This window comes from Procambarus clarkii, chromosome 35 (genome assembly GCF_040958095.1).
Source record: "Procambarus clarkii isolate CNS0578487 chromosome 35, FALCON_Pclarkii_2.0, whole genome shotgun sequence".
NCBI lineage: Eukaryota > Metazoa > Arthropoda > Malacostraca > Decapoda > Cambaridae > Procambarus > Procambarus clarkii.
In genome coordinates this window covers 29,589,183-29,603,549 of record NC_091184.1, presented here as the reverse complement: position 1 = coordinate 29,603,549, position 14,367 = coordinate 29,589,183, and the positions used below count along the sequence as shown (strand labels likewise).

Below are 14,367 nucleotides of genomic sequence, written 5' to 3'. Positions count from 1 at the left end.
CAGTTTGTTACCCTCTTCTTCAGTTAACTTTATTCAGGGTGTTTTTCGTGACCCATCGCCATTTTCACTAATTTGGTATATTTCCGGTATAAAAAAACGATCACGAGTCAGATTGGTGACATTTTGAAAACTGAGGGGGGGGGGGGCAAAATGCACCCTATTTTGTGCTGACTTGGGCTCGCTACCCTGGCTGATGGTATCCCATAGTCTTTGGGTCCGTCCTCCTTAATTCCATTGATCATTACTTCCATATGGGCCAAATATGACAAGTGACCAGGCCCCATGAGTCAGGACAGTGTGAAGGAATGGTATTTACTTATCCTGAGGGGAAGTTCCTAGTGGCTCCACAGCCTCATCTGTATTGAGCCATGACCTGGCCATGCTCAGGTCTTCCTTTTGATTCTCACCGTCCAACTGTGGCGACTGACTGGTTTGTTGTCCTGTACAGCTCTCATCATGATTTGTACGCCCTTCCTCATCCCCTCACTACTGTAGTAATCATATTCATTCTTGCCCCCTTTCTTTGTTCCTACATTTCATGATATGAAGAGTCAACTTACATGAATTAAATATCTTTATCTTAAATTCATGAACTCGATCCTTGGTTATTTTTACTTCATTTTCACCTTCAGTTGGTAGGTTCAAATACACCTAGTTACCTTCCATCCCCAGCAGAAGAGGGGTTGACCACCTAGTTGTCCACTTATGCATTGGTGAGGTTCCAGTATGGGGTCTCCAAAAGTGTGTCCGAATGCCAGCTTCGGCACAGTAATTCTCCCTCACCAACTCATTGTTAGGGGCAGGGACCTTTGTGATTGCTATGACATTAAGACAATCTTATAGATCTAGACACACTATCATCCAAGTCAATATGTTCATATAGCTACCTTGTGGTAAGCATATGTGCTTACCACATATTACCTCAAATGTGCTAGTATCATTCCAAGAAAATGTTTTCTCTTATTTTGCTCGTATGTAGTGAAGCCAGTGATCCTAAGACTGATTGTCAGACTTTGTTGGTCCACTGCATTAATTATGGTGGTGCCCATCTTGCTTTTTTGTCGTGTACTTAATATTGGTAAGAATAGGCCATCTTCAACCTGAAGCTTAGGGACTATTGCCTTCTCTGAGGCAAGTCACCAACTATGTTATCTGAAGTCTCATCTAAGACATCAGTTGTGCAAGAGCTGCACATTGGGATCCTAACCCCGCTCTTTAGTCCAAAGCAACTTAACCGTTTCCATTTCCTCAATCATGATGCCTCGACAGGCAGCCCTCGTTTTCCTGCCCCACTGCATCCTGATGCCAAGTGTGTTCCTTTCAGCTTCCCTCTGTGTGTACACATTTTTTCCCAAGCCCTTCCCTGTTTGTTCCTTCAGTAGTTCTGGCATTTGTTTTTCAGTCTCTGTTCATCCATAACCCTATTCTCTGCTTCTGTAACCCCTCCTCCCTTCTCTTTTTTCCCCCCCCTCTACCTCTTCTCTCCAGTATAAAGGTTTACCAGGGTAGTGAAGTATCACACACTTGTCCTGGTTGCCCTTAACGATCTTAGTGTTTTCAGCTCTGAATTATATTTATCTACTGTCACTAACAATTTCTCCCTAATTCAGCACCAGCTCTTCACTTGCAGTAGGATAACATGACACCCCGGGCCATTTGTCATTGCTTAAGTTCTTTACAGCAAAAAGTTGCACTATGGCTTTCTGGGAGGCATGTCATTCTCCATCCATTATACATAAAATTTACTATTGTTGAATGATTGATCCCAGGAGCTTTGCACGTGACTTGCCTTTGGATTGAGTGTGCAAAGGTCATACTCTCTTGTCCCATACCTTCTGGGGCGAGACAGACGAATGCTCCTTTATTTTCACTCGTCCCATTGCCGAATGGTGTCCAGCATATTCCTTAATATTTTGTCCTTGACACTGCATTACAGGGTTGTGTCTTGGCTCTGGAACCTTTTAAGTCTTCCTCAATTAAGACATTATGGAACCAGAGTCTGTCGGTTAATGACAGTACATACTTCAAGCTACAGTAAAACAAAATATTCGGCTGGAAATCATTTCTGGTCACCAGCATGTGGCAATCACTTGACAAACTAATGAATACAAAATTTTCATACTGTAAACATCCTGTGGAAGTTGATAAATGTATTTTATTTTATTTACAATCCATTTAGATCAATATACAGTACTGACAGACCATGAATACCTTTAGCAACTTATCATATTGCATCATTAGATTTGTGGCCCTCACTTTGAAATGAACTTTTTCAGGAAAGTAACATTTTTGCATTAAAGGATAATAGACTATCTTCAACTTAATCCATTTATTTACAGATATTTAACATATTATACACATATATAACTAATTTAAAGGAGGCTAGTGCACAAGGACTGGCAAGTATGCGTGCCCCAGACATAGCTTAAAAGCATTCAGATTCTCAATGTGAATAATATTAAACACTAATAATAATATTACTGTAAGATTTGTTGCTAATACAGTGATTCCCAACCCAAAAATAATGACATTTAAAATGTGAATATAAAATATTGTGTTGCAAGTGTTTAATTTTCTAGGGCAAAAATGTCACTATGACTATTGAAGTAATGTTAATAAACTGTACTTCCAACTATTAAAAAAACTTTCATAAAATATCAATATTGTTTAACAGTAAAAATGGAATGGTTCAACAATCATAATTACTGAATGAATTGACATGCATATTAATGCTGCCAGTGATGCTAAGAGCATCAAATATGTTTCTCTGGCAGTATCATAACATGGCACCTATATCTTACTACAACACTGGGGCACATCATACTGCAAGGAGAATGACAATCATATCTTTAGAGCCTGCATCAAGTGCTATTCTCGTCCTGCCAAATTGATAGTTTACAAATAGTTTCTATATAATAAGTTCACGGGGGGCACTAGTTCTCTCGTTTATACTGTACCCTTTTGAGATACCTGAAGAACTTCGGTTCAAGATTCTCAAAACAATTTAAAACTAATTGGGGGGAAAAAAAGCTTTTATGAAAACCTATATTAAGTGACTTTGAATAGAGCTAACAATTCCATGCATTTGTTAAACAATTATAAATATGAATAACCAGGGAACAACAGGTACCTTTTAGACTTTTGAAGGCAGTTTATTATGAGATTGGTTTAATAATTAAAATTATTTGATTGCAGGCTTAAAACATATATGTAAGAAACACTTGTCTAAACATACAACATAAGCCTTCCCTTTTATACAGCCTGATAAGAATGACAAGTTAATAATCAACTTTAGGCTCTGTACAAAATCTATAATTAGCATTTGGTTTATTTGCATTTTGGGATAAATTTTTTTAGAATAACATTTTCATACAGATGTCACAGCCTTTGCATTCTCTTCCAGTTTTATCAGCTGGCATAACCTACTTTTCTGGAATTACAATTAAAGTTTCTGAACAACGATGCTAATAGCTTTAATAAATGCCTGTCTTGCCAAGAGCAGATCAAGGGACAGTGTCATGTCATATCATTTATGCTTCATCTTTATTCAGTAGTGACAAGCCTTTTCTGTGGCACCTTGAGCTTTGCCCAAGTTCACCATTGAGAACCCTGTACTGAAGACACTACAGTAAACAAGCTGGGTGTTCCTTTGAGCAAAAATAAGGTAGAGATCTTGGCTAATGTATAGATGTAATTTTTCAAACCAAGTCCTGTTACCTTGCTCAATACCTGGAAGATGATGCACACACAAAATAAAATGAAACTATTCCTCCTGCATGGACTAAAAATACCATTTCAGATGATGTGTCAAGACACTATAATTTAATTTTATACAGACAATTAGCCAAATTAATATCGGACATCAAGGTTGCATTTGCCATAACTTTTTTCTTAAAAAAAAAAAAAAAAAAAAAAAAATAATGGAGTATACACAAGCCAAAACTTGTTAATTCAACCAATGTTTAAGCAATACATGGCAAACTATATTCTTTATTTATACTCCATGACTCATTTCTACAACTGTAGGCTTTATATTTACTATACATGTTGTGTTGGGCCTACATGCTCAGCTCAATTAAACCTTATGAGAATACTTAAAGCAAATGTGGGTTTTCCACATCACTGATATGGAATATACAGGATTATTGTAAATATATATATGATGTGCCTTAACCATAACTTTGGTTTGGTGTTCAGTGTAGTCTGTGTTTAATGATACCTTCCAAATAATTCATCTGTTTATAACCTATACAGTATATAATATATTCACATAACTAAACTCTACAAGTTATTGAACCTGTTTTAATACTTAGATGAACTATTCAAATTAATTACTTAATAAATATTGAAAACTGAACAACAATGTACAATATTCATAAGGCTTTATTGAGCACAGCAATGACTAGCACACCTGGAGTATAAATTCTGCCCCACCTTTTCAACATCACAAAATCCAAAAATTTCCCTTACTACTGACTGACATGAGCAACTCTTCACCAGGAAATTTATATATATTATATATATATATATATATATAAAGTTGGCCTACTTTGCATCGTATCACATTTGTTAGATAACTGTCCCTAATTATAAACAGTTTTATTACAAATTACTACGAGAATTGTATACCGATACACTAACCACAGCAGGAGTACTAAAACCTTGGTCATGAACCAGCACATCAAGAGCCACTTTTATCAATATCCTGCAAAGAAAATTTTTAGAGTAGGCAGAAAAAAAAAAACAGAGCCACCTGGAGGGTTCAGACATCACTATAGCAACTACAACCCCAAGGATCGCACTCCATACCGGTGTTAATACCTATATGGTCTCACCCTCTCTCTCTCCGTATTATACATAACATGGTTGGTTACACTCAAACTCTTAAGTTCCAGAATCAATAGCAGAAATGCTACGATGAACCGTGTCGAGGAACTTTACATAATGGCTACCGATACCTAGCATAAAATATTCTAGTGACAAGTTCATAACACAAAGAAAATGATCGTAACAGATCATTATCATTCAAAAATAGTTTATATACAATAACTATCACTGCCCCAACAAATATTTACAGGTTACCAAATTTGCACATAATCTCAAAAAATAATCTTCCTACTTTCTTTACAGTTTATAATATTGACATTACAGCACACTTCACCAGAATGCTTGGGGTAACATACCTTCAACCAGCATACACCCAGAAAATTACATATACATATATATATACATATACAGTACCTGTATATCTAAAATATAATATGTGAAGTGAAAGCAGATATTGTGCATTCCCAAGTTTTTATGGGATAATTATTTGCTATGCATTAGGTTCACGTGGAAAAAAATATATAACTTCATTCCTACAAATCCTAAAACAAAGTATCTTATTAAGATATCTAAATAACTCTGTAAAACTCACCCTCACCTCAAAATGATAAATAACTTGCAGTATAACTTTTATGCAGACAAAATTGAATCAAATGAATATCAACACAGTATTATCACATGTGAAAATTTACAAATGCCAACTTTTCAATGGTCAAAAGAAACTTTATGAACACACAATTATCTGATAACAGTTAAAACAAATATACATCTTCAATTGCCTCTGGCACAATGTCATTTGAATATTTTAAAATAAAAGTATCCGCTTCTCAGCAAGAGAAGGGGACGAAGAAAGCGCAGTACGGAGGAGACTATACTAGGACCCGGCACTTCTCACACAGCACACTGATATTACCAATGAGCACTTCCCTATTGACAGATGTTACCAAGAAAGCTTTGCTTTCACTGGCATCAAGGGGTTGCTACTGATAAAATTTACCATTTAAATTTTATGAGATTTCAATTACAATTCCTTGTGTTTGGTGGCACTGTTGCTATTACATTCAGTAAAAACTAATTGCATCCTTACAATAGAGAAAGTCATGCCAACTTGCCCCTTAACATCTGTAATGACCAGTTACTACCCTTATTACTAGTTCCTTATTTGCATTACTCTCCAGTTAATTTGAAGCAGCAGCCAAGATTTTTGGTTTTGTGTGTTCCATACCAATATTGAAGCAGGATCCACATACCCTAACTGGTTGGTACAGTTGCTCTCGAGGAATTGGGATGCTGTGCTCGGAACATTCGGAGCAGAAGATTTTACCACAACTCCTGCAGTAAAAAAAGAAAAAAGAAAAATGAAGCACCGCTTACACAGAAAATCGGATTTAATTAAGTTATTAATTTGTAACTTTTGATGGATAATTAGGTAATAAGTAAAGGATGATATAACTAGAAACAAAGATGATGCAGGAAACTCAGTATGGAACAGATGTTACACATTTTAGATATTGTGACAGCAAAAGAGAATGAGAAAACCAAGTATTAGAAGTTGTTATAAATAAAAGGACAAACCAGATTTCCTCATACAAAACAAAAAGTTATCAACAAGAAAGAGCTCTAGCCAGTTAAAAATAAATAAATAAATAGGACTGCAAAACAAAAACCAAAGCATGAAATTTAAAACAACAAAATACTGTATATATAAACTATTGGACACACTCAAATGAACTAACACCTTACAGTATGAAATCTGTTAATCTTTGATAAAATGCTAGATAAAAATGAAGCATTAAATGTAATGAAATGCCTCTTTCTGCATGAGCCCTGGTGGCTCACTGAAGCTATCCCACTGAGATTGCTCCTCGAGTCACATCAGATGCGAGAATTCTGTTTAGCCTATGTGGGACTAGAGCTGAAACTCTACCTCCCTCAGATGGAATGAGAACAAATGACAATTTACCACCACACCGGGAAAGCATCTAGAAAGTCGCTGAAACTTTATAGTCAATTAGACAGTTAACAAAAACCAAAGCCTTGAAAACACCAAACAATGTTGCAAATGATTGATACACAAGTGAAACATACAAAACCAATAACACTGAATGCCACCACCAGACAGCCTGGCTTCTACATGCAATCGCCCTCTTTCTCAGTTCTTTCACCAATGCCCTACAGGGCCTTAATGTTTCTACTAAGTGCTGGCCATCGTTCGACTTTTTCTGTGGGGGCCATTTGCTTTGTACTTTTTCTATATTTGAGTTTTTGCTTCACATGAGTTTTCTTTCTGGCTTGTTGTGTGGGCTTGGCTTCGTTGTGCCCTGGGTGCCCATTAGCACTGCCCCTGCACTGAAGAGATATTTTCTCTAGCGTGTTCAGAGTTTGCCTCCGAGAGTCCAGGCTACTGTGGTGGAGAACCTCACCTAGGGATATTCACTAGTCTGACTCCTCTGTTTGGGGCCCCTTGGCTGGGGGTGTTGTGTTGGGGCATGTTGGAACTTGCTTGTTTCTTTATATACAATATGCCACCACAACCCATAGCTGGGCTGTTGTTGCTGTGCTTGACATCTATCTCTGGCAAGGGAGCACAGTGCCTAGGTACCCTAATTGGCTAGCTGCCTACAGGCCCTGGTAAGCTCCTCACGGGTCTTTGGCATGGTTTTTCAGTCCATCCAGCCCATACTTGCCATGTGCGAGTTTGAGGGCTACTTATATTTGCTACCAGACGGTGGTCATCCTCTCGCCCTCCACCATGCTGCACATTGGGTCAGTGACACCGACAACCCAAGTCCTGTGAGGTCTGTTTCCTCTGGATTTCAGCTTCCAATGCGTCTCAGGCAGATGCCACTTTGAAATTTAGGTTTGCTTGGGTTAGGTGTTCACTGCATTTTCCAGGAAGGAAAACAAAATGAGGGAGGTGGTAAATAAGTGGAATGAGCTTGAAGTCAAGTCACCACCATTCACAATTTCCAGAGCAAATACAAAGGGTATTGGAATATTGGGAGTAACAAATGCACCAGATTCAACAGATATGAGAGAGATTCCAAGAGGCAGACCTTAATTCCTGTAAACACAGTATATACAAGTGAACTTACTGGATATGCCCAAAAAGAAAGAAGAATAAACTTACATTATATGAACATGAACTTTATGAGAAATCAATTAATACAATCTGATAAAAAGAAAAAAATTTGCACATGAATTATCCTATAAATTTGAAGTAAAATTAACATGCATCCTATTTTGAGAAAGAAAATCAACATTACAAATTTAGTTAGTGCCAATGAAAAACAAGTTTGTCTACAAGGTATATATACAGTACTGGTTATGTAGATTTAATACAAAATATATAAATTACTGGATAGCATTATATTAGAAATGTATTACTGCAAGTTATTACTTCTTTAACAATTCACTTACATATAAACATGGACCTACTAAAATATACAGTACAGATAGCCCTTGATTTGTGTGGGAATTATGTTCCTGCAAAATATATGGAACAAAATCATGCAACTCAATCTTAAAAGGTACATTACATGGTAGAAAGGAGAATATGTTCCAAAGGCCTCCAAAGTTCACTTACCATATTAATTAAACATTCAATGTTATTAATAAGGTCAAGGGTGGAATATAATAAATGCAACAAAATATTATCACGACAGAAAATACAGCAGTGACAAGGAAATCCAAAGTAAAGATCCTAATACCTGGAGATTTTAACAACAGGGAAATAAGACAGGTCAATTGAGGATCCTAACAAGAAAGACGGAACATGGAGAACTAGATTTATGGACATTACTGTATAGATAAATACTTTGTGGCAACATAACCAGACCAGCAAGAGAAAGCGGTGATCCACCAGCTGGTGTAGACCTGGTGTTTTGAAGATGACAGAGAGAACTTGAAACATAAGGTACCACTAAGAGCCAGCACTGCATTATTGTGTTGGATAAAACTGTAGAACTGAAGGACTTGTAAAAAGGATATGGCACAGAAGATGGGCCTACATAAGGGTTAGAGATTATCTGCAGGTGTTTCAATGGGAGACTGAAATGGAAAGAAAGTCATCAAATGAGATGATTGAACTCATAACACAGAAATGCAAAGAAGCAACGAAACAGTTCATACCTCTCAGGAAGGAAGTGGACAAAAGGAGAAGAGCACACCCATGTTCAAAAGAGTAAGGACGAAAAGAAGACAATAGCAGCATTGAAAACATATAAACACATGGGTACAGAGAAAATGTTGGCACTAATGAGGGCCAGAATTGAGTACACTAGAATTAGGATGGCAGCAGAGCAGTTTGAAAATGACATTGCAACAAAAGTACAGAGCCAACCTAAGCTGTTGCAGTCACACACTGAGAAAAATAATGGTAGAAGACCATGTCATCAAACTACGTGGACAGAGCAAAACACTATGAGAATGACTGTGTAAAAAACTCGACAAAAAGTTCCAGGAAGTCTACAAACCAGAGCCAGATTCCAAGTGTCCCAGGAAGGGTGACAACAATAGATAACCAAATAACATCACTAGACAGAATTGAAGTTAATATAAATGAGGTAAAAATACACGTGGAGGAACTGGATGTAGCAAAAGCAGTAGGATCAGACCAGATGTCACCCTGGTTACTGAAGGAAACTGCAGGGATCTTTTGTTACCCATTAGCTATAGTGTTCAACATTACACTAGAGACAGGAGACCTACTGGAAACCTGGAAAAGGTAAATGTAGTTCTAATATTCAAGAAACGGGACAGACATTAAGTATTAAAACTACAGACCAGTGTCGTTGACATGCATTTCGTACAAAATTCTATCGAAAATCAGAAAATGTATTGTAAACATTTTAACATATACATGTTTATTATAACATGTACATGTTTCAGAAGGAAAATCATGCTTTAACAATCTTAATTGAATTCTACGATTGGGTCATCAAAATAAGACAAGAAAATTAAGGATGGGTAGATTGCATCTTCCTAGAATGCCATAAAGCTTTTGATACAATTCCTCAAACAGAAACTAATACATAAGATGGAGAGAGAAGTGGGGATAACAGAACAGGCATTGGATTCAGTACAGGAGCACTTGACTGGGTCCTAGAGTAGGATGTCAGGCTGGAGAGGAGTGGAAAGTGGTGTTCCACAGGGCTGTATCCTAAGACCATGGCACTTTTTAATGTATGCAAATAATCTCACCAAGTGAGCTGGTGTATGTCAATGCTTGGAGATGATGTAAGGATAATGAGGGCAAGAACTGAGGAGGACTGTAGGGTGTTCAAGAAGACCTTGACAAACTTAAGGAGTGAGCAGATAAATAGTTGCTTCAATCCAAATTAGTATAATAAAAATGGGTACGAGAGACAGGAGACCTGCATTTAAATGCACAACTACACTATCTATAGTGATGGTAATTACAAGAAACAGTAAGAGAAATAGACCTAGGAGTAGGCATAACCAGAACCTTAACAGTAGAAGCTCATATGAACATAACATCAGCAAAATATAAGAAGTTAGCAAATGTAAAAAAAGTCATTTAAGAGTCTAAACAAGATTGCTTTCAAGCCCATACGTGTATGTGAGACCATTAATTGAGTATGCAGCACTAGCATGGAACCCACACCCTGTGAAACATAAACAAAAACTTGAAAAAAGTTCAGAGGTTTACAACTAGATTAGTATCAGAAATGAGAGGCTTCAACTATAGGAAAAGGTTGAGAGAACTCGCCCTTACAACCTTAGGAGAGAAGAAACTGAGGGGGATATGATAACTACATACCAGATCCTGTGGAGAAGAGACAACAGAACAGACAAAGACAGGATATTTAAATTAAAAAGAGGTAAGACAGGAGACATCAATGGAAGCTGGACACACAATCGAGTCAAAGATGCAAGAAAGTTCTCGTTTCCTGTACAGGTGGTTGGTAAGTGAAAGTAAGTGTACAGGTGCATTGAAAGAAAAGGTTGTTGAAACCATTTAAATCTACAACGTAAGACAAAATATATTAAAACCACTAATGTTAAGAGAGGTAAAAATAGCTGGGAGAAGGGGCATAAAGTACTAGATCTCATAGCCAGTAGTCACTGATATGTTCACCCTCCACTGTTCATAAAAACTACACAACGAAGTAGGGAATGCTTGAAAGGTGCAATAAAGTAATAGCCAAAAAGATTTGAAATCACAAGAAATATGGTAAGTGTGAGAGCTTCATGCAGTTTGGCAATGTGGTAGATCCACAGATCATCCAGTAACCTGTACTAATACTCTACTACATAATGTCAAAACTCACCTGCACATAATGAAACTTTGTAATAAAAAAAACACATGCCACCCAATCTACACTGTTCAATATTGCACAAATCAAGGGCTGATCATATGCTCCATGTGACAACAATACGGTACTGTTATTTATTAGCACCAAATGTGACTTATTCCAGGTGATATCTTGCAGCAAAAATACCCAAACCAAACATACCTATGTAAATACACTACATAAAGTGAATACTAAATATTCTAAAAAAAAATATAATGTACAGTATAAAGAATCTAATGACTAAATAGTGTGGAAGAGTATATCACAGCCTGGAGATGGTTCTTACTTTGGGAGCTGATGAGGCTGTAACTCTAGCCCAAGCAACGTTTGACCAGGTACCCACAAACTAAATAAAAATAAATAAAGAATACATATATAGAGATGCTGTGTATTTATTTGAAATGCCAAGAATGACAGGCATAATAAAACATACTAGTACTGTACATACAAGCCTATATCATTTCCAATCTAAAACCTTTTTTTTTGTTGACAATAAATGCTATCATTTATTTGTTAAGCAATCTACAAGTGATGAGAGTAATTGAATAGCTAGTCCCTTAGCTGTGGAAACTGACTGCAATATATGCACTTTGTTTCTTCTTAAGGGCTATTGGTTGTAATGAGAAAATTAATAGGAGCCATGAGGAGGATTTGTACATATGCTGTGGGTACTTCCAAGCACACGCCTTAGACCACTACACCACGACATGGTCAAAGCATTGCAACCTGGTATTAATTCCAATCCTCTTCATAGCTCCTACTGATTTTCTCATTTAAACATCACATTAATTTGATTTTGTTGTGCATCGATTCCAACCTTACAAGCACATAAAAAGCCTAGTCACAGCCTGTGTAGTTTTCACTCTTCATCCCTAGTGTCTGTATTTAAGGCAGGTACAAGGTAACATTTCTATATCATGCAGCTAATTGGGAGTTAGTGAGATACTGTAGCAAGTGTGGAAGTTTCATGGTGCTTGTTTTGCACTCAACATAGTACTAGTGTACTGTGTCAGTACTCCACCTATAAGTATCAACGAGGACTAGCCACACAAATTTCTGTGGTAATTTCCAAGGTAAATATATATTACATTAACTTTAGAATAATGATGTTGCAAAGTCACCCATGAATATCCAAAGGAAGTACAGGTGTTACACTGTACAATATTTCAAAACTTTACATAATATGTAAATAATAATAATAACACAGAAAATCTCACTATCATAATATACATCAATGAGAGAATCTACTGGGGCTGTGAGGCAACACAAACCTGCGACCAAGGCTTTGCCAGCTGCATACTCTACCACTGTACCACCAGTGACTTTGTAAAAGTCATACAACTGTATTTCTACTGAAATCTCAGGTAGTCTTCAGACTTCCTGTGATTTGAATAGAAATCAGATTGTATGACCTTTATCAATCTGTGGTGGTACAGTAGTAGAGTAAGTGGCTAGCAAAACCTTGGTCGCGGGTTCGTGTCGCCTCACAACGCCAGTGGATTTTCTCAATAATAATAATAATAAAATAATAAATAAAAATAAATTTATTTAAAAGATGTACAGAAATAAGTAATTATCAAAGGAAGGCACCAAGCCAGGAAGACCACCAGTGTTGGTGGATATTCAAAAGGCCCTAAATATCACTTAGGATGCCAATACAAGAACAAAAAGACACAAGCCAAGCAGTATCAAAGGTATCCGATTTACCAAGGATTCCATCGAGTGATAAATGATCTAAGGGACATTAGGAAGTAAAACACACGAGGTTACAAAACCTGTAACCTCTAACGACCCTGCCAGCAGTCTATTTCGGGAATGAATGACTAGGTAGAAATATGAATAAGGAATGCCTTTTTTGGAAATGACAAAGGAACGTTGTTAACCGTTTTTCTTGGCGTCAAAGAGCATACAAAATTGCACACAGTTTAGCTGTGAAGATACTAGTCTGGGGGTAGGCAGCACATACAGGTCTGGTCAGAAAAGACAACGGAGTAGCCAATGTGAGTTGGCAGACTTCGGCCCATCTGTGAATACATACTTCAATGGAGTGTGATTGCGAAGGAGTGTTCAAGGAAAAGGCATATCATAATAGTAAATATATTATAAGCCTTCATCATGCAAGTCAAGGACTTGCAAAACTTTACAAGTGGGAACCCTCCATGGGGGCAAGGTTGGAACAGCACGAGAGAATCTTGAAAGCGAGACATCAATTTAGAAAAAGGCAGGTGGTAAAACAGAACAGGGCCCACCTGAGGGCTAATGGTCAAAGCACAGTATATGTAAGAGCAAAGATATTGTAGGGAAGATATACAGAGAACATGATACAGTGCTTGCTTACTTATTACATAAAAAGATGCATATTTAATAAAGCCAATAGTATGGAAAGTAGATAAATTACTCTCCTATTTACATCAAATACATTACTGAAGTATTGTACATTAAAAATTACATGTAAAAAAAAATAAAGCTACACAGTATTAGCAATTTAATCCAGTTAAAGTTAAGCTACAGTTCCTACATATGGAAAATGTGTGGCAAAGGCACTCGATGTGTAGTGTCAGCCTATGTGAGTCCAAACAGTAACCGTGTCCTGATTGAGAACCCACAAAGTCCTCTCTCTCCCTAGTCCTCACTATCATGGTTAAGAACTCACAAAGTTTTATGTTTCCCAAGCCTTTATTTATAGACCCTGAACTGGGATGAATAAAAGTTTCTATGTATAGTGGCTTATGTTCTACCTGGTCTGACCTTATAAATAAGAAGCTCTCAAGAATATTAACTTCAAAAACAGACTGGCAATCCTCAGATCGTCACTCATAATAAAGTTTAGTAAGTTATAAATCTCAGATATGGAGGCTACATATTTAATTTTTCCCTTGGCTTCTTCAGCATAATGTATATAATTCACCTCATCAATCAGGTGATCTGTTACAATTTTTGTTGGAAAATAATGTTTTCCTGAAAGTATATACTGTACAAACTTAAAATGATATATAAAAAGGAAGTCAAGACCTAAATTACAATATGCTGCTATAGGACTGTCTGCAATTGAACAATCAAGTCAAAATAGAAATTCCAAAGAATTGTAATAAAAATGTACCCTTGAATTAAGGGTAATTAAATTATTAAAAGAATGAAAAAACGTACCCTTAATTGAATGAATTAAGAACTATGATCGATGAAAAAACAAACAAAGTCCAAAGGCTTTAGAAATGCATACAGG

The 14,367-nt window shown here is 36.8% G+C and overlaps 1 protein-coding gene across 1 annotated transcript in view; it reads right to left on the bottom strand.

Annotated features, from left to right (window-relative positions):
* Positions 1 to 2,314: 2,314 nt before the first annotated feature.
* Positions 2,315 to 14,367, bottom strand: part of LOC123768475 (phosphatidylinositol-3,5-bisphosphate 3-phosphatase MTMR3) — a 44,948-nt gene continuing 32,895 nt past the window's right edge. Inside the window, 1 exon segment of the mRNA XM_045759051.2 lies at positions 2,315 to 6,159. Coding sequence (XP_045615007.1) covers positions 6,006 to 6,159 — 154 coding nt within the window. The 3' untranslated portion in view covers positions 2,315 to 6,005.